Source organism: Lepeophtheirus salmonis, chromosome 10 (assembly GCF_016086655.4).
Source record: "Lepeophtheirus salmonis chromosome 10, UVic_Lsal_1.4, whole genome shotgun sequence".
NCBI lineage: Eukaryota > Metazoa > Arthropoda > Copepoda > Siphonostomatoida > Caligidae > Lepeophtheirus > Lepeophtheirus salmonis.
Window position 1 is genome coordinate 6,204,883 of NC_052140.2, and position 24,787 is coordinate 6,229,669.

At 31.9% G+C, this 24,787-nt stretch overlaps 1 protein-coding gene across 6 annotated transcripts in view; it reads left to right on the top strand.

The window, feature by feature from the left end:
* The window catches only part of Mekk1 (mitogen-activated protein kinase kinase kinase 4), a 163,082-nt gene that overhangs the window by 23,060 nt on the left and 115,235 nt on the right, over positions 1 to 24,787 (top strand). For 2 of the 6 annotated variants that reach the window (XM_040720933.2, XM_040720934.2), the window contains exon 2: positions 4,506 to 4,661. In XM_040720933.2, coding sequence (XP_040576867.1) covers positions 4,506 to 4,661 — 156 coding nt within the window. Of the gene's footprint in view, positions 1 to 4,505; positions 4,662 to 24,571; positions 24,651 to 24,787 lie in introns of those variants that run through there. The other 4 variants (XM_071891533.1, XM_071891535.1, XM_040720937.2 and 1 more) reach the window with 2 other exon arrangements.

A 24,787-nucleotide genomic window follows, 5' to 3' on the forward strand; every position in this document is an offset into this window, starting at 1 on the left:
GAATTCAAGAATCTCTTGTGAGGGACGATCAAGTTTTAAAAAAAAGGATATTCTTTTGAGTTCCTTTCTCTTCTTTTTGTTTCTCACTTTTTGAGAACACAGAAGTCCAGCTAACCCAGTCTTAATGAGTGAAAAATGATCATAGGCTTTAGCAAATGTCAAATTATAAGCATATCTAGATTTCAAATTGTTGTATATTTTAGTTTTATGGTTAACATTTTATATTGTAATATACTAATGGATAGAGTATGAGTTATTTTGAATGTTATACGTGCAATATTTGCTCTAGGACATTTTGTGTACTTTATAGGTTTGAAGGCTATCCAAATGTTTATAATCTATGTATCAACTTTGTTTAATATAATGGAAACATTAATTACGGTTGATTTAGAAAAAATAAAGAAATTTCGTCTCTCGTTATTAGACTTTGGATTTTTTAGTTATTTTATCGGCCAAAATGAGTAAAAAAAGAGTAGTAAAATTTGCTGGGAGTATGGGAATGGCTCCGATCACGTTCAAGTACCCTTTTCTCGACTTTTACCTAAGCTAGTTCAGGTTTTTTTTTTTTTTGTGACTAATTATTTATTCTTTAATATATCTAAGTATGAATTAATTTCAATCACTTTCATTAATTATAGAATAAGTGAGTGTTAAAATTTCAATGTATCACCCTGTAGTTTGAATAAGTTATATTTCTGAGCCTTAAGCCTTGATTCCTTCCATTCAAATATGAATCATTTCCCTGCGAGTTCAATTTCGAATTGGATAGTGGCTTTTGCCCCCCACATACTTAATTCGTAAATACTAGCCCACAACTCCACTACAGAGGCCTTCAACCCCGGAAAAACTAATGATAATCAAGGTCATGTCATAAAATAACTAATAAATCTTGAATTATGATCTCTAAAATACAGTTGTACAAAGTCCATTATTTATTCAAATGGTATTTCTTTATATTTTCGATAGCATAGAATTACTGATGCAATACTTTGTTCAGATTATTAATTAAGTACTGAATTGTATAACTAATGGGTGTTGAAATGACAATAATTCCTTACCAAAAATATTAATAGCCATGTTTCTAGGCTTTGAGATACGCGGCTTGTATTGTGAGGTGTTTAAATATCAACTAATACATTATTTACAACATCCACATTTTTACAAAATTTAGTTGGTGCATATTTCATTCGATTAAGTTCTAAAGTCTAAACATACTTAGTAAAAAAAAGAAGAAGAAAAAACGTAAAAAAAGACTTGTTACCCATTGTGTCGGTCCTTATTTAGGACAAAGGACTGCGGTCCAGTCCTCAAAGAAAGTAAAATCGATCCCTCGTGACGTTATTGAGTGTTTTTTCCTCTTTTTAATTATTAAAATAGATAAGTATTAATATAATATATTCGTATTATATTGCAGTTTTGCAACATATGTGGAATGTTCTTAATATCTATATCATCTGGACAAAACATCGATATTTGTATGACAAATTATAATGAGCGACAGTTAAGGATCAATCACCATGACCCACAGGACCGTTCCTAAGACTGGACTGTGCCGAATAAGTAAGGACGTACACCAGACTAGTGGTAACCATGACAATGTGAATGCTTTTAGAGATGAGAGCAGATTAGCTGTGATGCCTTTTTACTAGATTAGATACAAGCTTGTATGAGCTGAAGGATGTAAAGTCAAATCCTACCTGCATCCAGCAATGATCTATGATTATTTTATAGAACTATCATATGTGTTGCTCATGTCATGGAATGAAAGATGTATTTGATAATTCCTCAGGGAATTTCTCCGTCTTTCATGAGCACACACGGCTTTTTCTTGTCGGCTATCTGAACTTTTTCCTTTTCTTTTCATACGTAGGTTAGAAATAGGGAGTAGATAAAATTTCTAAACATAGATATAACTTTATTAATCTCTAAATCCTGAACCAGAAAACAAAAAAGGATAAAATTTTGGATTTTAGAGCTTTTAACTAATATTAAAATATTTGACGATTTTGAAAAAAAAAAAATGAAGATCATTCTGTTTTTGAGTGAATGATTTGGCTTGGAATGAACTTATATCCAGAAATTTGCTTGATCTATGCACACATTTTCTTCTTTAGTATTTATGAAGAATTGATTGCCTCTCTAAACTTATTGTATATGTTTATGATATATTACAAATTAACATATAAAAAATTGAGTGAAATTGAAAAGATAAATGTTTCATTTTTATGAGGTCAAAATACTTACTAATTCAATAATTAAGTAAGGTTCAGTGATTGAAAATAATTTATATTCCGATTTATTAAAACATAAACAATTAGTTACAATACATAACAAACCTGAGCTCTACAGCTTACGCACAAGTCGAGAAAATGACACTTGAACGTGATCGACGAATTTCCATTCGCGGACTCAGGAAAAAATCCGAAGGAAGTCTGCATATAGTTGGGCGTCTCCAGGACTACCATTTACTCCCTGTCGTTACTTGCATTCCTAGCTTGGTCCACAGCCCCCATCTTAGTATCAGAGAAAATCCGAACTTTGCACTGATTGTGAAATTTGATCCAACTAATAAGAATGTCCCTTTTCTCTACCCTTTGCTACCTAACCTTGATAAACAAAAACTGACAGCGGTGACGGATAGAGCGGACCATCCCAAGATCCTTGACAGACTATCAAATCGTCTTAGGATCGACTTGGAGCTCATTGACAAGGTCTTGCATGCTTGTAGTTGGCTTGTCCTCGATTTTCAGTCATCAACCGGTCAGGTACCTACTTATCAGTGTGTATTTCCTTGTGCTCACTTCTATCAGGTATCCTGATAAAGTCTTACCCATCCTTCTTAAGCTTCTTGAGAGTAGCCAAAACCTTGCTGGATCCTGAAATGATATGACATATATCTATATTTGAGAGGTGTGGGTCCAGAAGATCTGAAAACACTATCTCTTAGACTTCTTTTTGAACTGAGGTGTAGAATTGTCAAGTTGATAACAATAAAAATATGTTTTAAAATTACCAGTAATTAATGTGATGTTTCTGTTTTCCTTCCACACACGGTATATATATTTATCATATGTCTCGAAAAAATAAAGTTTTCTTTGAAAATAAAAAAGTTTATTCGCTGTCTTTTCCCCTCTTCCCTCGGTTCTAAGGTATTCATTTTAAATGTAGCTTTGAAAAATATATGTAAGTATACATTTGTAAATATACTTAGTTGTCATTTTTTTTTTTTTTTTTTTTGTTTACTCATGAGAATAAAAGTAAAGATAGTTACACATTTTTTTCAACAAATCTTGTTTGAGATCCTTAAAATTATCAAAGTAACACGTAGGAGTTGTAGGGTATCCCAAGATTACCAAATGTTGTGAATCATATCTTTGTTGGAGTGTGGAGGAGCATCCAGATACAACCAAGCCAACAACTGGCACTGAACGAAGAAGAATGTCGACTCCTGGCCGAAGCTAAGTTGGAATCTCTCTTCAAAAAGAAGGTTTTTGAATGATCCCTCCATATGAAAGGTTGAGATCACAGGGATTAAAAAGTGTGAGTGAGAGGCACGAGTAAATAACCAAAAGTCGAAGCCCATCTTCTTCTACGAGTAGAACATACTCCTAAAATGGAGTGGGAAAGTTGACAAGGGTGAGTCCTTCACCGTGAGCATCTCCATTCCCTACATGAGTGAGGAACACACTAACATTAAGGATGTGGACATCGAAGTCACTTCATAGAAGGGGGGGGGGGGGGGGTTAATTTATGAAAAGGAGATAATTATATTTTTCCTCCCCTCCCGGAAGTAGTATTTCCTTGGCCCTCAATTTGATATTCTTCAAACTGAAAAATAAGGATTATATTCTGATGTATCACTTGAGAAAAGGAACTTTAATGAAATGTTTGAAATTCAACAGCAAAACCTTAAAATTCAAACTTCTAAATCTCTTTACAAATAGAGAATGCCGTTAAAGAAGCCTTTTGAAATGGCTATAGAGGTCAAAAAACGAAACTTTACATACCTTATTTTTTTATTAAAACACAACATAAGATCAAAAGGGAAAGAAATATACCGATCTGGCTAAAAGTTGGTATGTATTTTCTTCCAAGAGATGCTACTAATCAAACATAGCCTCGATACGCGCCAGTAGTGTCATCTCTCGAACTTTGCACGGACTTTTCAAACGACCCTCGTAGTTGTCAAAAAAAAATATAAAAAATATGGTTCATTCCCATCTATTTGTTCGGTATAAGACTTATAACGATTTTCCAATTTATCTGGACCACCCTGTATATGTACTCCCCCTTTTTTTTCCTTTTTAATATGACGCGCTGACCTACAGCTACATGTGCTCGTTGTTAAAATGAGCTCTCCACATACAGACAACCTTATTTTTATTAATACAGATATACGTAATCTTTTACATAGCCCTGGTTGTTAACCACTTATTTAAGTATTTTATTAAGTATGTTATGCAAGACACTTACGATGTAAATTCTTTTCTTTTTTTCATTTTTAGATCCGACCATGATTCTGCAGAGGATGAATTAGAGGACGACGGCCAGTTTGAAGAGTATGTTGAATTTGGGACCACTCCACCGCGCACACGAGTTTTTAAAAACAGAAAATGGAAAGACAATAAGACATATCAAAAAGAAATAGCCATCGCCTCAACGTAAGACGGAGAGGCAGGTCCTCTTAGTTACTTTTTGGCTCTCATTCATCAAATTTCATTCTGTGTTCAATAATAATTAATTATCTTTTTTCATGATTATCTGTTTGAAAGATAATAATTAAAAAATCACTAATTCTTAAAAGTCAATCTTTAAAATCGAAATGATTCATTTGTTTTTATTTCATTTGATCATAACTTAAAGAAATTCTATTTTATCCACCTGGATCTGTCTTATTTCCTTTCCTTATCCTCACGGCTTTTTATTTTTGGCACAAAATTTTCTTCACGTCTACTTTTTTTAATTATATACTAACTCACAGATTTTGTGTTGCTTTACTTTTGTTGATAGAATGGAAGCAAAAGGTTTATGGATCCCCACTGAAAATATATCCATCATAAAAATAACTTTGAACTTTTAATAATATATTATTCACTAGGCATTGTGACAGTTAGTAGTTTGTGGGCACAATAATTTAATTTTTTACAATTTATTTTTGAGTGGCTCAAATTCAATTTTAAATTTGAGTTTACAAATAATAAATATACTAAATAATATCATTAGTGATGGGATGATTCCAAAAGAAATACCCGATGGCAAATCAGGTACCGATTCAATTAAAAATTATCGATTTTATATCCAATTCCGACAATATTTATAACGCTACTGACTGTCTGTAGGATATTTTAAATCTAATAATTTTTTACGGTAACCTAAAACAATTACTGGTTAGAGTGTAATCAGTACACTTGCGCACTTGTATGTTCGGTACTGTCCCAGAAATGAGACAACATGCACTACATTTACTAAACTTATTGCACTTTAACCACAATATCCGCACCTACGATTGCATGTGTTACGAACACGTTTGTTAACGTTCAGTTGCTGTTTTCAAGCATACAATATTTGTTTACGATCTAATATAATATAATATTATAGGGGTATGTTTGTATGTTATTCTGCGTATAAAAACGCATAATTAAGGATTTAAAAAAACAAAAAAAACTGAGACTACAGCCTTTACACATAAAATAAAAGTTGTTCAGAATTTTGAATTTTGTACTAACAGAAAAAAGGAGAGCGCATACATTTAATACGAATTAAAAACGGAATTAGGAAGAGGATTAGCGAGTTTGTCTTTGTATATATTAATAAAATGAATATACGGGCACATCCTATTATAATATAAAATTATAAGGTAACTGGGTCTTTTCTTGTATCTTGACGGATTTTTTTCATAATTTTGTTTCATAACATTGAAAAATAATAAATAATAATTGATAAGAATCGAATAGGAGAATCAGAAATTACACTTTATTTTCGCAGAAAAAGGATCCCATTGATCGTCTCATCACTAAATATTATCATTCAGATAATTGTATTATTTTTCTGACGGTAGGTGGTGCAATCTAAATTGTGTTTTTAAACCAACTAATTTAAGTAAGCAACGCTCATGCCCATTGAAATATTTCACAAATCTATAAAGGGGATCACATAGCCTGTTCTTCCACTATATCTGCTTTTAAAGTAGGGTTACCACATCTTTTCTGTGTGTACTCTGTACACTTATATACTAATTAATTTCTATACAATTCTCCACTTTTTTCATCGAACCCAAACAAGATAAGTTTTAGATTACCAGGGGCGTCCTTAGGGGGTGGGCTGGAGGGGATGTAGCCTTCCCCAATTGAGGAATTTTGGTTTTTTACTAGAAAATGGAATATTTGAAATTTAATTAAATTTTTCAATTTTTTTTTACAAAAAATTTAATTTCTCAAATTTTTTTCTAAAAATTTTTTTTTGTAATTAGCTATGGATTTTTGAAATTTAACTTATCAAATATTTTTCAGCAAAATTTTAATTTTTTGTATTTTTTTTCTTCGAAAAAAACTCCAATAACCAACACCCCTATTAAAAAAAATCTATATATAGATAATCCTGTGGACGCCTCTGATCACAGAAGCCCTTCCTTTTGAAAACGAGAATTGATTAAGTTTGAAGATTGTTATATGCAATATTCTTAGAAAAAATCATGTGCACATGCATGATAGATGTGGTAACCCACCTTAACACATCACTCAATAATTCATAATAAAAATAAATCAATTTTGGGAAAATTTGATTATATTGTTCATTAAAGAGTGGCTAAATCATTCCAACGCTTCTCATCTTTCATATTTTAAAACAGTTTCAGTTGCAGTTTCTATCATTTCTTTATTGGATCCATATATTTTACACTTTTTAAGTCTTTTAACAAGCAATAATCACTGTTAGAGCTGTAAAAAGAGTCGAAACGACGACCAGTGCAGAATCGCCGGCTAAGACATTTATGAAACTTTTTGTTAATTTGAGAGACGACATATCTGGTGACAGGGATCGATAGTAATCGATAATGCTTCCTGATTGATAATACCTTAGTATTTATAAGTAGGAGTTTTAAAATTTAATATAAGCACGTATGTTTTGAAGGTTATCAATGTACATATGTAAAGTTACACTCACATGAATTTCGACCCTTTTCAACATTCTAGTAATTTGTACTCTTATTGATTATTCCTCCATGTTTTAAAAATTAAAGCCTTATCAGCAAACCAGAAGCACTAGAGCCCTGTGATTACCATATTTTATGATATTTTCTCATTCGTGGTTTTTACGTTCATGGGATCCCAGAAATTTTCACATCTTTAATAATAATTTAAATTAGAAACATTTGTATGGTAATTTTTGTTTGATTGGAGATGGGGTTGAGTCCATTCTCTGGAAACTAGCAAAAGTAGCACCAATGTAAAGTTCAGATTGTCATTGAATTATGAGAAGTTTCATTTTAGCCTTGCCACTTTCGATTAATTAAATGAATTTATCATGGAATAGACGTCAAATATTTTTGCACCTTAGGGCTAATTGATAAAAAATTGTTATCCAGATCAATTTACTCATATTTTAACAGAACTTTGACTTTCGGTTTGCGTTTGTGTCAGTTAACGACAAAAAGACTACAGTAGTTAACTGCAAGTTTCAGAATTCCCTGACTTTTTTCCAGGTTGTAGACACATCTGAGGATTTGATTTTTTTTTAATCAACCGTTATATTCCCAAATTGATTTTTTACCAGAGTGTAGATGAATTTGTAGAGTTTACGAAAATATTAAATATATTCTCCGCCCTACTAAATTGGCCTTTGAAAATTTGTGTTAGTTATTACAGCAAGGAGCTATACGATATGTTTTATAGAAAATTAAAAAAACTCCTAGTATTTTTTTTAACTGGAGATTGTGAGAACCAATAAAAAAGGTTAAAATTGCATGAGAAACTGCCTAGTTTATGTTGTTTTTCCTGCATCATACGTTACTCTCACGGCAAAAATGAGCCCAGAAATAGATGTTCTGATCTCTCTACTTCTATGGGCGGGAATCACACCCACAAATTAACCCAAGGTATTCTTCCGAGGCCATGCAGTTGTCCTCCAGTAGGATGGCGCTTCTACACATATGGCAAAAGCCAAACAGAAGTTACTTAGTGAAAACAGCAACAGACTGAGTATGAGTCAGGATAAATCTGATCAAAATATCTTTGCTCAAGTTATCCCTCAAGTTATGGACGAATCCAGGATTGAGGAGTCGAAAAACTTTGGCCTAAAGCTTGATTGCCGAAAAGGATTTATCTTTTAGCAGATGTAAGACGTCTATCATTTTCTCTTGAGTGAAAGTACCATAAGTTTTTAGTAAGTCATTCTTCATGTCCATATCAGATCCTTCCGAATCCTCTAGTGAAACGTTTCTGATGATATAAATAGCGGGGAATATTCAAGGACTTGTATGCTTCGATTACTTATTTATGTTAAGAATTTCTGCTTGTATTTTCAGTATTCTTTTGTGATTCATTTGTGATAAAATATATTCAACATTCATAGAGAACTCATAGAGTGTAATTTATTTCATATATCTAAAATACTTCATTAAAAATGCATGAAATTTATGCTTGTGGAAGGGATATGCATTAATTATTCTATAATCGAATTTTAAACAAAATGAGATAAAAATCAAGGCAGCCATTGATGTAGAAGTAAGACTCTATTCAAATTTTGGCTCCTTTTTTTTGAAGATTTTACTTTACTCAAATAAGACACCATATTTTTAAAACTAATGGCGGAATCGATCTGAATTTTTCGGTTTTTCCATAACTAAATAATATCTACATCCTGTAAAAAACTCAGAGAATTCTGAGATATGAGCTTATGCTTTTTAAACGTTTTTGCGTTGATTTTTTTTGTATTTTGTGTTGCTTATATTAAATGATGTTCACAGCTTTTTGGATATAATCCCTCACAAAATATGCATAACTCTATTGGTGAGAACCTGACAAAAAGTATGTATAAATATTTCATCTGTTTATATTTTATTTTAATGTATAAAATCTCTGAATAATTAACTTGTATTATAATATTTATAAATTATATTAGAAATTAGTTTAAATTATACTGTTTTGGTTCTTCATTGGCCTAAGACCAGGAGCATCTGTAGAGTTGGGCTAGAGGGGATTTTTGCTTATTATAAAAAAAATTGGTCAGGATCAAAAAAATTTACTCAAAAAAAGGAGTAAAAACTCTTTTTGAAAAAAATGTAGTATTTGAAATTTTTTGAAGAACTCCTCTGGATTTTTGAATTTTTTTTTCCAAAAAGTTTAATGTTTTGTGAATAGCTATGAATTTTTGAAATTGTTTTCCAAAAATTAATTTTTTTATGAATAGCTATGGTGCCCTTAAATTAACATTTTCCTAAAAAATAATTTTTGGACAAACAAACCACTATTTTATATGTCAAATAAAGACTTTAAAATTCTAAGTACTTTTTAACTGTATATTGTAATTATCTTTGCACACATTTAAAAAAAAAATTATTAGGTATAGAGAAGAAAAAAAATAAAATAATTGAGGATTTTTGACAATAATATGAAAGATGTGTAAACTAAAGTTCATCTTAAATATTAATTATTCTCTAAACCTTATAACTTATAACTTCCTTTAAAAAAATGTGCAAAGATTCATAAAACATGATGCGATAATAATTCCTTATTTTATATGAAACAGAAAAGCTCAGAATAAAACTTTAATTTCCGGACAACGCCTGGAATCACCTCTAAATAAATGTTTGCAAAACATGTAGCGAGAATAATTCTAAAAATTTTACGGTCTTTTATTTTTTGTTTTATATGAAGCAGAGCATTTAGATTTAATTTTTATTTCTTAATGCCCTGTGAAACGCCGAACAGATATCCTCTATCTCCTTGTAAAAAAAGGGTTGAAAGATACATACCAACACTAACATGCAGTGAGAATAATGATTAAAGTTTTAAGTGTTTATTTTTTGTTTATATTAAGCAGAAAAGTTTATAGTTAATTTTAATTTAATAGGATTTGTGTTGATCTCTTTCGTCTCATATTTTTTTACAACTTCAACTATTTTAATAATTGAAAAAAATTACAAAATCGCCCATAGTTGGTCTATAAAAAAAAAAGGGGAATAAGGAGGGCATTTGTTGGGTTGTAAACCGTAAGCATTTTCTGAATGTAAAAAAACTAAAAAGTATTAACATAGGAACAATGTTTTTGATTCGAGCAGCTTATATTTAATGAAGTTAGATGCAACAGGTTGTGAGATGAAAGAAATTAACACACACCTCACTTTGTATCAAGTATAGAGTCATTGGCAGCAATTACTCCGTAGACGATCCTCAATTCTACTCTAAGCTCAACTTACACTTAACATGTGGGCTGAAAAGTACCAGGCTTAATAAATAAAACTCAGTTTTTGTTTTTTTTTCTTCAAAATTGACTTTTTTATTTAAATTCATTCTTTTTATTCACTTATGGAGCGGAGTCCTTCTGAGACTTTTGAAGCCTTTCCTTAGCTTGAGCCGTATTTTCTTCCTATCAAAGAGCAGTGTAAAATTAAAACACGAAATAGTTTTTTATCCAGGGCTTTAGAAAGGACAAAAGTTGCGTCATACTTAACACAATTACTCACAAACAGACAGCTGTCGTTTTTTTATGTGCCTTCAATTGGTCAGATGGAGTTACACTGATTATAATGATTACTTTCCGTCAATCATGAGCACATACTCTCGAGTTAGTTTTGCCGGAATCCGGGGGGTGGGGGGTCAGGGTACCAATAACCACTCCTCTCATCCCCCAAGAAAAATCCTATTTACTGACCTGCCCAAATAAAAAAGATCATGTGGTCGTCTTTCTTTGACATTGCTATGATATAATTTGGCCACCTACTTCCAAATACATTCTGGTGCCAGTGCTCGTGGTTACACTTTAAGCATAGATGTTCTCTCCCTTTTATTAAATAATAGTGATAACTAATAAAAAATGTGAATAGGATGACTATTTAAAAATGATAACGAAAAAAAAAGAAGAAGTTTAACAAACAAATTTGAACACTCTACTTCTTTATATATAATTAAGGAGTATCCCATCTTCATCAAAACTCTCCATCATTAATATTGATCTCTTCTCCATTCCTTGTGGTGGTATTACCTTTTTATTATTCTTTGCCCACGGACGGTACTTTTCCTATCACTCTCCTTAATTTAATGTACTAGTCTATCAATGTACATACATGATAATATATTACCTGTCTATTTCGTTATAAAAAATACAAATATATCTGAAAAGAGAAAGGTACTTATGTGTGATGAACATTTTATGTTCATGGTGAGCCGTATTTGTTCTAATGAAGATATTGCCATCATTAAAGAAATGGGCATTTGATGGATGATCGAATTTTATAGTTAACCTAAGATGAAGGTGAATAAACAGTGGTTCTTAGCCATTTTATCTACAGTGTTGCTAATTCATGGTAACTTATCTTGTTTTATCCTCATTCTTGATCAGGATCTGATAGAAGAGGTTTCTTTGCATAACGTGCATGGTTACAGCAAAGTACTAACAAGGAGCCTTATAATGAAGGTGTCCAAAAGACCAATGGTGATTGATCTTGTTCAAGCCCAAGTGCCTATGTAAAATATTGTTGAGGTTTTGGGTGTGTCCAAAGGGTGTCGAATCTGAACCACAGTAAATTCCCCAAGATGCATAAATAACAGAGGGGGAAAAGTTCGTGGAAAAATTACCTAGAACTCATTGCGACACTTATTTTTGAGGTGGAGACTATGTAGAATGTAAAAAAAAAAATTACATACATCATTACGTTAATAATATAGTAATGATCTTGGGAGTATTCAAAAGGGGCATTTAAGACCTGACCTTCTGTGTGGATAGCATGCCTCCAATCAATCAATCAGACAAAATATTCAGCAAGAACCATGATGCCCGGGATGGTGACCTCCAACGGAAAGCGAATGCTTTTATATTAATCCCCTAATAGTCTAATAACCAGGTCCAAAGAGTATCTGAAAGTCATGAAATTGATTGTTAACCCTTGGACTGATGAAAACTTCAAGGGAGAAAATAATGCCTGGCAACAAAAGAGTGCTCCTGGCCATAAAGCAATCATATCTACAAAAATTCATGCAATTCTAGCCCTTCAACATGTGGCCCGTTCTTCTCCTGACTGTTCACCCCTCGTCTACGCAATATGGGGATTAGGGGAGCGGAAGGCCAGCAAGACCTCCCACAGGAATATAGAATACCAAAAGGCCTCCTTGGAGAAGGAGCTAGCTGCTTTGTCTGATCGATATATTGTGAATATCTGTAGGGCATTCAAGCTCTGAATATAAGTAATGACGACCACCAACGGTGGCCCTTATGAGTTGTAATTAATGATGCTACGATTAAAAAAAACAAAAAAACGATTTTTTTCATACCTTAGAAAAGTAATAAATAGTTCCCTATTTACAAAAAAAAAACAAAAAACGATTCTCTGATTAATCGTCCCATCACTAGTTGTAAATGTAAAATATAGCATCAACGCAAGCCAAACTTGACAAGACTTTGGTAATGAATAAATCTATTAAGTATTTTTTACCTGATGAGACCAAATTTTGTATCACACTGTTCTTAAGAAGTACATAAGTCAATATATATAAATTCATTCATTAATCTTAGTTTGTGTATTGGTTACAATAATTGAACAACTTTTTTTTTTCTCCATTAACTCATTTTTCTGATTGCATTATCTATATTAATACACAAAGGTATGTCTGTATCTACGTAGCCTCTCGGGTATTTATAATAACATCATCTCTTGCTTCCTTCAATCTAAAAGGATGTACTATAAGGAAATAAGGACGTTTCATCGTGATCCTTCTAGCGAGAAAAAAACGTCATGTATGTCTGTATGTAATCTGTACAGTCATGTTTGAATAACAGTAAAGTCATGATAATGAAAACTTGAAGGGATTTTGCAACGAGCGTGAGCTTCATTTTAAAAAAGAAAGGAATTTCATTATATATATATAAAACAAGTAATGAATGTGACTTTAGATGAGGCATAGCAAGGAGAGTGTGTAGCTAAGGCTTAGCCAGGTAGCGTTCTATAGAATAAAGTACTCCTTGACTCTATTGTGCAACTATATGTGAGTATGCGCATGAAAAACTGAGAATAACACAGTTAGGGATTTATATTCTATATTATTTAGCCAGAGTTTGTTTGAGGCTTATCAACTGGCCTACTAATGCTAGTTTAAGATATTAGAGTAAATATCGAAATTTATAATAATTTTCTTGGATATTTTGGCCGATATATCGGTTTTCCGATTTCGATACGGTATATCAGTGTCTGCTCGTTATATAGTAGAAAGAAATCGATAAATGGCTATAGGAGTGTGTATCTTTTGTTGTATTAGTATCATTGGTTGACGGTAGATGAGGTTAGGAAGATAAGATTTCATACTTAGAAACTACCCGTTGGCGTAGGCTAGCATAATAAAATATATATTATTATGAACTAAAAAAAATAAAATATTGTTTTATAAACTTCAAATAAATGTATCCCAAAATGGTCTAGATGTGATATGAATTTTTTATTCTTGTCCCAAAGTTGCCAAATAAAAATTCTCAAAAAAATTGAAAAAAAAGTAGTTAATAGCTTTTATTGCCATTGTAAAGAGGAACACAAATCTACATATGCTTTTGACTTAAATACAGAAAAAAAAGTTAAAGAGAATAATTTAGTCAAAAAATAACCTGGATAACAGGTTCATTTGTGCGAATGTCGCAAAATGTTCAACAAATTAAAAATACACTATTTTGAAAAAAGTGGAAATGTTTCAATTAAAAATTGTATTACCAAACTGTCGTTTTGTGGAATTTCTATTTAAAAATGGGAAATTGACGCTTGATTTAAAAATGAGAAAAAAATTGAAAAATGATTCAGAAAATGACAGATATTTTAGATATGTTATGTTTATATGCAAACAAATTTCCAGAATAATTTCTAGAAACTTTATTTGATCTGCTAATCCAATTTTCCATTGGAAAACCAATTTTTTTGCACCTGAAAAAAAAAAAAAAACTACAATTTTCAGTGATGCATATTTTTGCGCTTAACTTTTTTGATTTTGAATAAATTCAGAAATTTATTCGTACAGTTGTTTTTTGAGACCCCCAGTCACTTTAACTCAAACCCCATCTAGTCCCCTTGAGCTTCAAAAATAGTTTTCGTGTTTTGGGTATAGAATAAGCCTCCCTTAAATTAACCCTCCCCTCTGAAAATTGCCACCCCTGTCTTAGCCTGACCAGGTTCAAAAGAGGTACCTATGCAAAGTTTCGGCCTCCTAAGTCCACAGAAGATCCAAACTCAATTTCATATGTATTCCCATAATTTAAAAAAGCAAAACTTTTTCAATGACGTCACGAGGGATCGATTTTACCTCCGACAAGTGGGAGTGGACTAGACTACGGTCCCCGATCCTACATATGTACCGAAATAATCATACAGATTAGTTTCATTGAGTCCAATAAAGGGTATGATACTTTGTGGAACAATTTTACAGATTAATTAATTAATTTTTGATCTATGACATAACAATGTAGTCATATTTATTAATTATCTCAGTTGTTTTGCATGTGGCATTGAATATTTGTACAAGTTGCACTAAAGTACTCTCTTGCTTATCAGTCATCATATCCTATTAATTAAAAAAAAAACAAATTAAATATCTAGAAACAGTGCAGGGACTACGAGATACTTTGATTGTCAAGGACATAAAGATTAATGGAAAATAATCGATGATAATATTATAATTAGGTACCTCATATATTATCGTTGCCACTCTAGTTATTAATTATGTAAATGCACTCAAATGTTTGAACTGTATGAACAGATTAAATCAGCTTATATATTATTTATGACATAATCTTTTTGATTTTTTCAGAGAGCATTTCTTTTATGACACAAATCTTACAGTATTTTTGACAATACTTCCTGAATTATTTATTTACTATATTTTCTCATTATATTTGAATCCACTTGTTATACCATTCTTTTCTTGATAAAAAATGACAATTTTTTAATAAATCTAGATAAAACTTTGTCAAATGGCTTTAAAAATAGATAAAAACTTAAAACTTGCATTGGATACTACTTGATGCCTATGATAAACAGCGATATTTGAATTAAATCAAAGTAAATTGTATTAAAAATGTCTAGATTTGTAAATTTTTATACTTTTTTGGATCAATTTGAGATGAGAATAGTAATATCATATAATATCATTTTTATTGTAATAGTTGATTTTTATCTACATTGTGCGTCAGGAAATCACAATCTTGAAACCCAATTTTCGATAATAAAGTAAATTTAAGAGATTTTGTAGAACAGAGATTTTTAAGTTCCTAATTTCAACTTTCAAATTATTTTTGTTTTGATCAAATCAAGCAAAAACAAGTGTTTGAAATGGAAACCAAAAAAACAACAACAACGAGTTGCTGACTTGCTCCACACCAGAATACCTGTGCTCTCAATTTGTGAAATTGTTCCTTATGGAAAGACACTTGTTTATGAGGTGAAGAAGAAGATCAAGGATAGGGAAAGTCTGGAGAAGAATCCGGGGAGTAGAGATAGGAACAAAGTGAGGACTGAGGATTTTTTAAAGCAATTGGGGACACCATCACGAACAATCCCACATGATCAAAGCAAAAACTTTCAGGGAGTTGAGTGTCTTGGAAGCCAAAGTGTGTAGAGCAGTGGGGGACCTCGGCTTGACTTCAAATGTCAGAAGGAAATATCAGCTACTTACTGAATCCACCAAAATTAGGAGACTGTATAGGGGAAAATGGGTAATGAATTGGCTTAGTTTTTTCCCCTCCGATTCGCTGACAAACGCTGTAGAATATGAAAATAAGATTGTATAACGACGAATTGACATATTTTTAATACATTTTAGGATCAGATATGTAATAAAACTAATAAAAAATATAGTGATATATCTTTGATTGACAGTAAGGTTTAAGTCCTTTTATATTTCTTGTTCTCATTTTTTTTGACATCCAGTAGTTCATAATCTTCCATAATATTGATGAAAAAAAAGGGTTTTCATGGTTATTGTACTTGGTTGTCAAGGCCATCAAAATGGCCAACATCAACAATCCTGAGGACCCATGAAAACCCTCTATACTCGAACTAATTAATTTGCTTTGATCATTCGAGTTTAGTCGAGTCATTCTAATATTATTTTGTTGGTTGAGAAAATTGTCGACTTTAGTAAAATCGGTTTTTATAGTTCAAATAATACTCGAATCCAACTCTATTATATTTTATTTCATGCCATACCCTTATTTCTTCATCAATATTTCTTATACTCTACCGGGTGGTCCAATAAAATCTGAACACTTACTAATTCAATAATTAATGAAGGTTGAGTGATTCAAATTAATCCATATTTCGATATATTAAAACATAAACAATTAGATACAAAACAAAGCAAACTTGAGCTCTCTTGTTTACTCACAAGCTGAGAAAATATACAGGGCATGGCAATTTTTTTATGATGCAGCTGTCTGATGGCGTCTCTTTTATTACCTGGGAGAAAGGTTGTTAACTGACTTAATGATGTTTTGGAGAAAGCTGCTCTATATATAAATATGGCCCCAGTAGTCTGAATCTTAATCTGATGGTTTATTTTGTCTGAAGCAACGTTGAATCTAAAACAAATCCAACATATCATGCCATTAATTATTCTTTGATTGTCTCCGTCAATGACTAACATACCAAGGAACGACTTCGTTATAGCCTGCGCCTCCTTTCGGGCCCAAATACAGGCCGTCATTGATGCTGGAGGTGGATACAGCAAATGAGCTCATTTTGTATATAAATATGTACATTGTACAATTCAAGCCTATTTTCAAGTAAATCTGCCAAAAAATGTCGCCTCCATCACAATTTAAAGATGACATATTTAATCTAACCACCAGGTATATGTTTTAAATACAAATATTAGTGTAACACTGTATTTTTTTGATTTTCATAACGACTAAAAATTATGCAATAGTTTTCAATCTTTTTGAATGTTGCATAATGACTATTAATACTATTAGTGTATGGGAATATCATGTGTTTAGTATGAAGGTCGGTTCACTGAGGGGAACAAAAAAGAACATCTCTTTATGCTATTTCTGTTTTTTTTCGTCATTCTTACATAACATAAAAATAGTATTAACGAAAATCCGAGCAATATAAATACAGAACCGTATTCAAGGTTTTGTTATTGGAGGGTGGCGGGACTTACTGGAGGTAATATGGAATACTCACTGTTATAAGACCAATATATAATCATTATTAAAAATAATTGGGGGCCAAATTACGCCCTGGGACGTGACTTTTGTAGAAAAAAAATTCAATTTTAGTTTATAAAGAGGGACATGGTTGTATGCAATGTTCATTCTCTATTTGATCGTCTTTGCGAGAACAACTCCCTCCATCAGAAAATTTAATAAAGTATTCCTTTATTATAATTTAAAAAAAGATACAAAGAAAATTATTAGTGTTGGCTTTGGATCTGGAAATCCTATACCTGTCTTAGAGTAGTATAATTTTAACAAATTCAGTCTGAACCAGTCTCTTCAAATCTTATAAAACCCGGCCTTGATCCGGACCTATGTCAAATTTTTCCTAGGTAAGAGGAAAAAAATCTTTGCATTAATATTTTTTAAATTGTTCCACTGTTACCTTTTTGGTCTTCATTAATTTCGAATCATGGTTTAAATTTAGGTATATGGTTTGTTGTTTCTAAGGATCCACATAGGTGTAATTTTTACCTACTACCTTGTTTATTTCCATCTCCCTCTCGTGTCAGCTGATCCATTGAAACGTCATGACACTTCAGCTACTCTCCTTTAAAACATTCTTCAAATTGTCAGTTTTTAAAATGTTGATATTCGTTGGTTTTTTTTTTTAAATTGGTGCCTGGTAAAATAATTGTGGTAAAAAGGTTGCGTGACAAAATCGTTGTGCACATTATCATTGTGAAACAAAATCATTGTGGGTAATATCATCGTGAAGCAACATCATTCTAAGGAATATGATGGTGATTAATTTCATTGCCAGACAATATTATCGTGTGCAATTTTTTGTTACAATTGATATTATATTCCGACGATAAAACTACAGAATAATAAAGAAACATGCTAGGATAGAACCTTTCTAATATGCTATAATACACCCTGGCCTACAGGTTGCTTAGGTGAACTGCTGGGCACCCAAGACAAGTTAAATTTATCCGTTGCCGCTTGCCTGGGCATCAAGGAACCCTTGTTATATCACAAAATACACAACAGCCTTCAGGTTGTACATCTGAAGTGCCAGGCCTCAAGGCAGTTTAAACTCCACCGCTGCCGCGTGTTTGAGCACCAAATAACCTTTTTTTATGCTATAATACACACCGGCCAACTTTTGATATTTTCATGCTTAACGCTTTAATAAAAACAAAGGAAAACTATGTAAACTCTTTGGTAAACATACAACATAAAAACATTGAAAAATGAAATAAACAAAAAAACAATTTTTAAACCCAGGAGTGAGTTCAGAGTCTTACATTAGATTATTTTGAATTTAATGTAAATATTATGACATTAATACAAATATAAACTACCCTGTCGTCATAATGATATGAGACAAAATACAAGGTTATACCATAACGCGTGTACGACTGATGTTTGACTTCCACCACGCTTTTAATATTGAGATCATAGTAGTGTTTTGACAAAATCTGTTTTTCTTGCCCAGCAGTCGCTACGATACATTAAATTAAAAATTCTAGCAATAGTGATTTCATAGGTTGTGAGTGGTTGTGTATTTTGTCAAAATAACCCTGTCTTGCCCAGGAGTCGGTACAATACATCAAATTGAAAGTTCTGGCAGGCCGGATTACATGATCACTTTGGTAACTTGTAAGTACTCATAGGTAATATGAAATAGTTACAATTATCCCCTCTTAGACCCAAGACCTACTCAAAATGCCTCTACAATATTTAGTAACTGTCAACAGATGCTAGATAAATGTCACTAAATGTTATTTACGCGTGCTGCCATCTTCACGTAGAGGGCGGAAACTTTTCAGACCACCCTCGTGCATAACTAAATAATTTTTTTATTTAATATAATACATCACATAAGCATTGAACAAAAGAATATAAATACATAAAAAAATATTTATTTTCTCGAAGAATTAATATCAATAAATATTGAATATACACAAAAACGAACAAATATTTTCTGTGAAAAATAAATAATAAATACATCGATAAATTTAAATTGTGGGCAATATCATTCAAAAGGTCTAATTTATGTTGACAGTTACGCCATTTTCTAGAGGCATTTTGAATAGTTCTTGGGTCCAAAAGGTAACTTTGACAATTTGAAAAATGTTATGGAGGAGAACAGCTTAGTTATCAGCTGCAATCAGCTGTGACAAGGGAAGAGGGGGAGAAATAAATAAATAAGATAATTGCTAAGGATTACTCCCATATCGATCCTTAATTCCACTATAAGTGGAACAAAGACTTAGAATTATAACTCTGCATCAAATCGTCAAAGTTACTCTCCTCCGTCTTTTATGAGGATACACGAATGTTCAATCAGTTCTTGAATATAATTGAAAAGTAATTTCGCTACTCAGGAGTTAAATAATAATGAATACACCTTTACATTACTATGCATAAGTTATAAAAGATGATTTCATTCGTTTATCTAAGTGTGAGTACTCTATATATTAAGAATTAGTGGTCTATCGGCCTGTATTTATTCGGTCCGGTCCAGTTGGTCCTTAGGACCATCAGTCTTTGGGACGACCGGTCATAATAACTATCGGCCCTCGGGACTGGTCCTTAAGATCGTCGGTCTAGGACCGGTCCTTGGAATTTTTCATAAAAATATCGTTGATTTATTAAGCCAAATAAGAAATGTTAACTATTTATTCAGACTATAGCACATATTTCATTATAATAGAATATAATACGAACATATTATATCATTACTTGGTTATATGATTTACTATTAGGTATATATGGGAATAATTAAAAGGAGGAAAAATATCCTCATTAACGTCACGAGGGATCAATTTTACCTTCTTAAAGGACGGACCAGTGGGATTGGACGGGACCACGGTCCGAAATAAGGACCGATACAACACTATTAAGGATTAAAAAAAGGTTAAAATTTGGTATTTTTGTATTTTTAACTAATATTAAAATATGTACCATATTTGAAAAAATGAAATCATAAATTGTCCTATTTTTGAGTGGTTGATTTGGCTTGGAATGTTCCTATAGTTCATGATAACTACTAAATTATTTTGAGCCATTTTTTTGCTTTATGTACATACCCAGAATATGTTAATTAACTACATTAGTTATCCATAGTTATTTCAGTCAGCCCCTTCCTCTTCCAAACAAAACTGTAATTACGGAACGGCTCTATTTGAAGAAGAGGTGCAGAGATGCAAACATAATTAAATCGTGATTTGCATACATATTATTTTGAAATTTTGATTGCAATTATTCTATTTTAATTTTATACTAGCTTGCATCTAAATTAGTTGGTAGTGAAGGTTTCGTCACGCTTAACTTCATTTTAGATACATGAATGATTATATTAAGATTTTTTTTTTACAATATTTTATACATACATATTATATAATTAATTAATAAGTACTGCTTTGCATAAGAACATTTTATTTTTAATTAATTTTCTATGAAAACGAAAGAAAAACAGTTATACTGGCTTGATTGTATATTGTATCAACAATTCTGTGAATATTGGTATAGTAAAATCACTAACCTGGTGTTTAATAGTATGATACGAAATTGCCAAAAGAGACTCAATTCTATTTTGCAAAAAATACCTCCGCCAAACGGGTGTGCAGGTGGATAGCTTGTCCCTAAGTGTGATCAAAACCTTATGTAACCAATATCATGAGTATCAGTGATCCCTTTTTATATACTATAACATACCCTCGCCCAGGGGTTACGCAGGTGAACTGCTTGTCCACAAGGGAGATCAACCTATCGCAACCGCTATCCTCATTATCAAGGATATATTATGACAATATTGCTAAAAAAACTACTTGAAGTGAGTATGAGTAGTGAGCCACACTTAAACTTAGGGAGAACGCAGTTTTTGAATTTTATTTAGAAAAAAAAAAAAAAATTCGAAAATCCATATCTTCTAACAAAAATGATTTTTTTTTGAACAAAAAATTAATTTCTAATATTTTTTGGAAAAAATTTTCAAAAACCCCAGCTATTCACAAAAAAATTAAATTATTTAAAAAAAAATTCATGTATTAAATTTTTTGATCTGCTGCATAATTTGCCCGAATTTCTAATAAAAAGTAATAATTCCTTAATTTGGAGAGATGGAATTATCCAGCCCAAGACCTGCAGACGCCACTAAAATTATACCCTATATCTTGGCTGTTGAGGATGAGAAGGACTACATCGTCCTTCTGTGTGTTACTGTGCTCTCTTGCTCAAGCGTTCGCTCACTATTTTGTTCTGAGATAGCGATTCATTTCTGAATGTTGAGAAGGGCATTTTGATCAGGATGTTGATGTTTTTTTTGTAAAGAAAAGAAGAGTGGTAGTTTTACACATACCTCAAAATTCATGGTGATGTGTAGGTGAAATTATTTTATAATATACAGTGTGCGCCGTTGTTTCACAAAAAACTTTGAGTGCATGCACAAGTAGGAAGTTGTTTGTTCTTTTGTCGGATAGCCAGACAGAAGTGTTTGGTGTCAAACAAAAAATTGTATCGATCGACGAAGTATTTATTCAACAAATGGGGAAAAGGGAGAAGACTGTATTTGTTGCGATCCGTACTGGATGAGACAATGTTAATATTGTAAACTTCTTAACCCTGTACAGTTCTTTTTTCTTTTTTTTTTTTTGAGAGTCAGGAAGGAACAAGAAGAATCTGGAGGTGATTATGAATCAGCAGAAAAGTCACGCTACAAAGAAACGTTGACATGGTTTTCAGAATTTTTTTTTCTTTGGTTGGACACCATATTTGGCCTCAAAGATCCCCTTACCTCAACCTCAAGTACTTATTTGTGGAGAACTCAGTTGAGCGAATCGCCAATAGATCCTCCTCCAATACAAAATCTCAGCTGATGCCCATGATCTGGAAGGAATTCTGAAATCTACAAAAGGAGACTGCTATCAATACCTAATCCTGTTTCCAAAGTCGAGCTGAGGCTCTTATTGACGCCAAAGTGGATTATTGAATAGTAATGAACATAATTTGATTCAGTTTTCATTTGACATTGGTTTTTATTCAAATTAAATTATTGGTTTAAAAGAAAACTATTAAAAAAAGGTCGTGTTGAATGTAAAATAGAGGTCGTACCTTTAAATTTCATTTAATTATGTTATATACAGGCATACCTGTATTAAGCAGTCAGGCAAGGGAAACTTATCATGCAACAACTGAGTACAGGCGACCCATCAAAACAGTTTTCTGTTGTTGTTTTTTGCAGGATATGGCCACTTAGTGCAGTGACGTACTTAAAACAGGTTACAGTTAGACCAGGTTTGAAACATCAAAAATTAGATTGTTCATCAATTACTACTTCGTGATTGTTTGTTTTTTGTGTCGGATCGGGTCAAGGAATTCCATAAAGACACGTGGACTCTAAAAACAATGCAAGCACTATTAGCAATTATAAATTATGTTTATGTTTGCTTGAATGCAAATATATCCTATTCATATTCATATTTTCGATATAAGAAATATAAATGTAGTCGCATTAATGAAATATCGACGCCTTTTTTATTGTAGTATTGACTTTTGAATTGAAATGGTTAGTTATAGCAATATTTCAATGATTTTTAATGGAAAATTGAAATAGTTTTATTTGAAACTAGGGATGTGCCACGAGCAAAACTTGCAAAATTGTATTCGAGTTTTATGAAATAAATAAAGAAAATCGCAAAAAACTCGACTCGTGGGCATAAAAAGCCTAGTGTTACTCGGAAATCCTCAAAAGTTTTCGAACTCCCCGAAACTTGGGATTCTATGTTTTTCTTTTTCGAGCCCATTATAAAAAGTAAATATTCTTAGACAAATTTTCTTTCTATTTGAAATTTAGAATTTATGTTTTCCCAGAGGCAACAATCTGTTGACATTTTTTGAAATGTGTACTCTTAATCCCAGCTCGTTTTAAAAGAAATCATTATAGGAATATTTTAAATTTAACGGGAGTATTTTTTTTGTTTTTTTTTGATTTTCACTCTACTAGCTATAAATTCGTTCGGCGTATCCCTTGAAATTTAAAAGCTTAAACATAATTCCTATTCCTAGTACAGTATTTTAGGATTAGAGTATTGACTTTCTAACTATCATTATATTTTTTGTTTAAATAATAGTTACATAAGAAAATTAAGTGTGAATAAAATTTAACTTCGTACTCAAAGAGATTAGATTTGTTCCAATAATCCACTCAAGTTGACCGCAGAGAATGCTCGCTTCCCTAGTGTATGGATAGCTGAGAAATCCAAAGACTTTGTTTTTAAATGGAATATAATTGTATTCGTTGTTGTTATTTTTTTTATAAAATACCTTTTGCTTGTAATGGGGTCTATCTCATACATTTAGGGATTACCTCATTGGCGTTCACCCGCAAATGTATTATTGTTAGAGATGAGAAAGTTCTTGGACACAGATTCAAAGTACCTGGGTAGGGTATAAGTAAAGTTGTACTATCCAAATGATCCGAAACCCGAACCGGCTTCAACTATTCGAACTTTTACGGATCTTAAAAATACTATAGTATTGCTTGATAAAGAATTGTCTTGGATCCGTAACCATTTTTAAAATATTGAAGTCGTGTGCATATAGCACCGAACGGTCATATAAAGTGCACTATATATAGTGCTCCCTGATATATATTATATAAAAAAATTGATATAAGAATATAGATGTATTAATGAAACATTGAAGGCGTGTGCATGTACAAAAAGGAAGCTATTTCTTTTTGTTATTGAGGTCTTATTTATATCATAATTCATGTGCATTTCAGTATATTTATAATAAGATTTCAATTACATGCTATGTAATAAAATGAATTTTGTCTATTTTTGTTTTTGAGCCCTCTAAAGACTAAAGTACCCCAATAAATAATTTTTTCCCCTCAAACTCTTGTTATTGTTATTTAATTATCGAAAACAGAACACATATGAATTAATATAAGTTTTGAGTAGGCAAGTGTGAGCGTGCACATTAAAAACAAAGAGGTACACTGAAGATTTCTGAGGGAGTTATGTTCTATATTATTAAAGCAAAATTTGACTTTCAGCCGATGTTTAATTACTCCGGACAATGCTGGGTAGCACTGCTACTAATTAATAACTTCTAGTTATTAATTAATAGTAATTTCATTTGGTTATTTATTCTTTGAACATCAGTAATCCGTAAAAATGTAACCATAATACGGATGCTACTTTATTTAGGTCAGAACTTCGGGTGAAATGCTCATAAAGTTCGATACAAGATTCCATCTAACAATGGTTGAGGATCTGGATCCGAAAGTTCAGGTAACCTAAATTTACTCGGATATTTACGACTAAAGACCCGAACCGACCGGGTTCCGTCCTATCTTTAATTATAGATCTGTTTTAAAAGTGTCAGAGTCCCTCTACCAATTTATATTGTACGGCTTTTGCTTACAAAT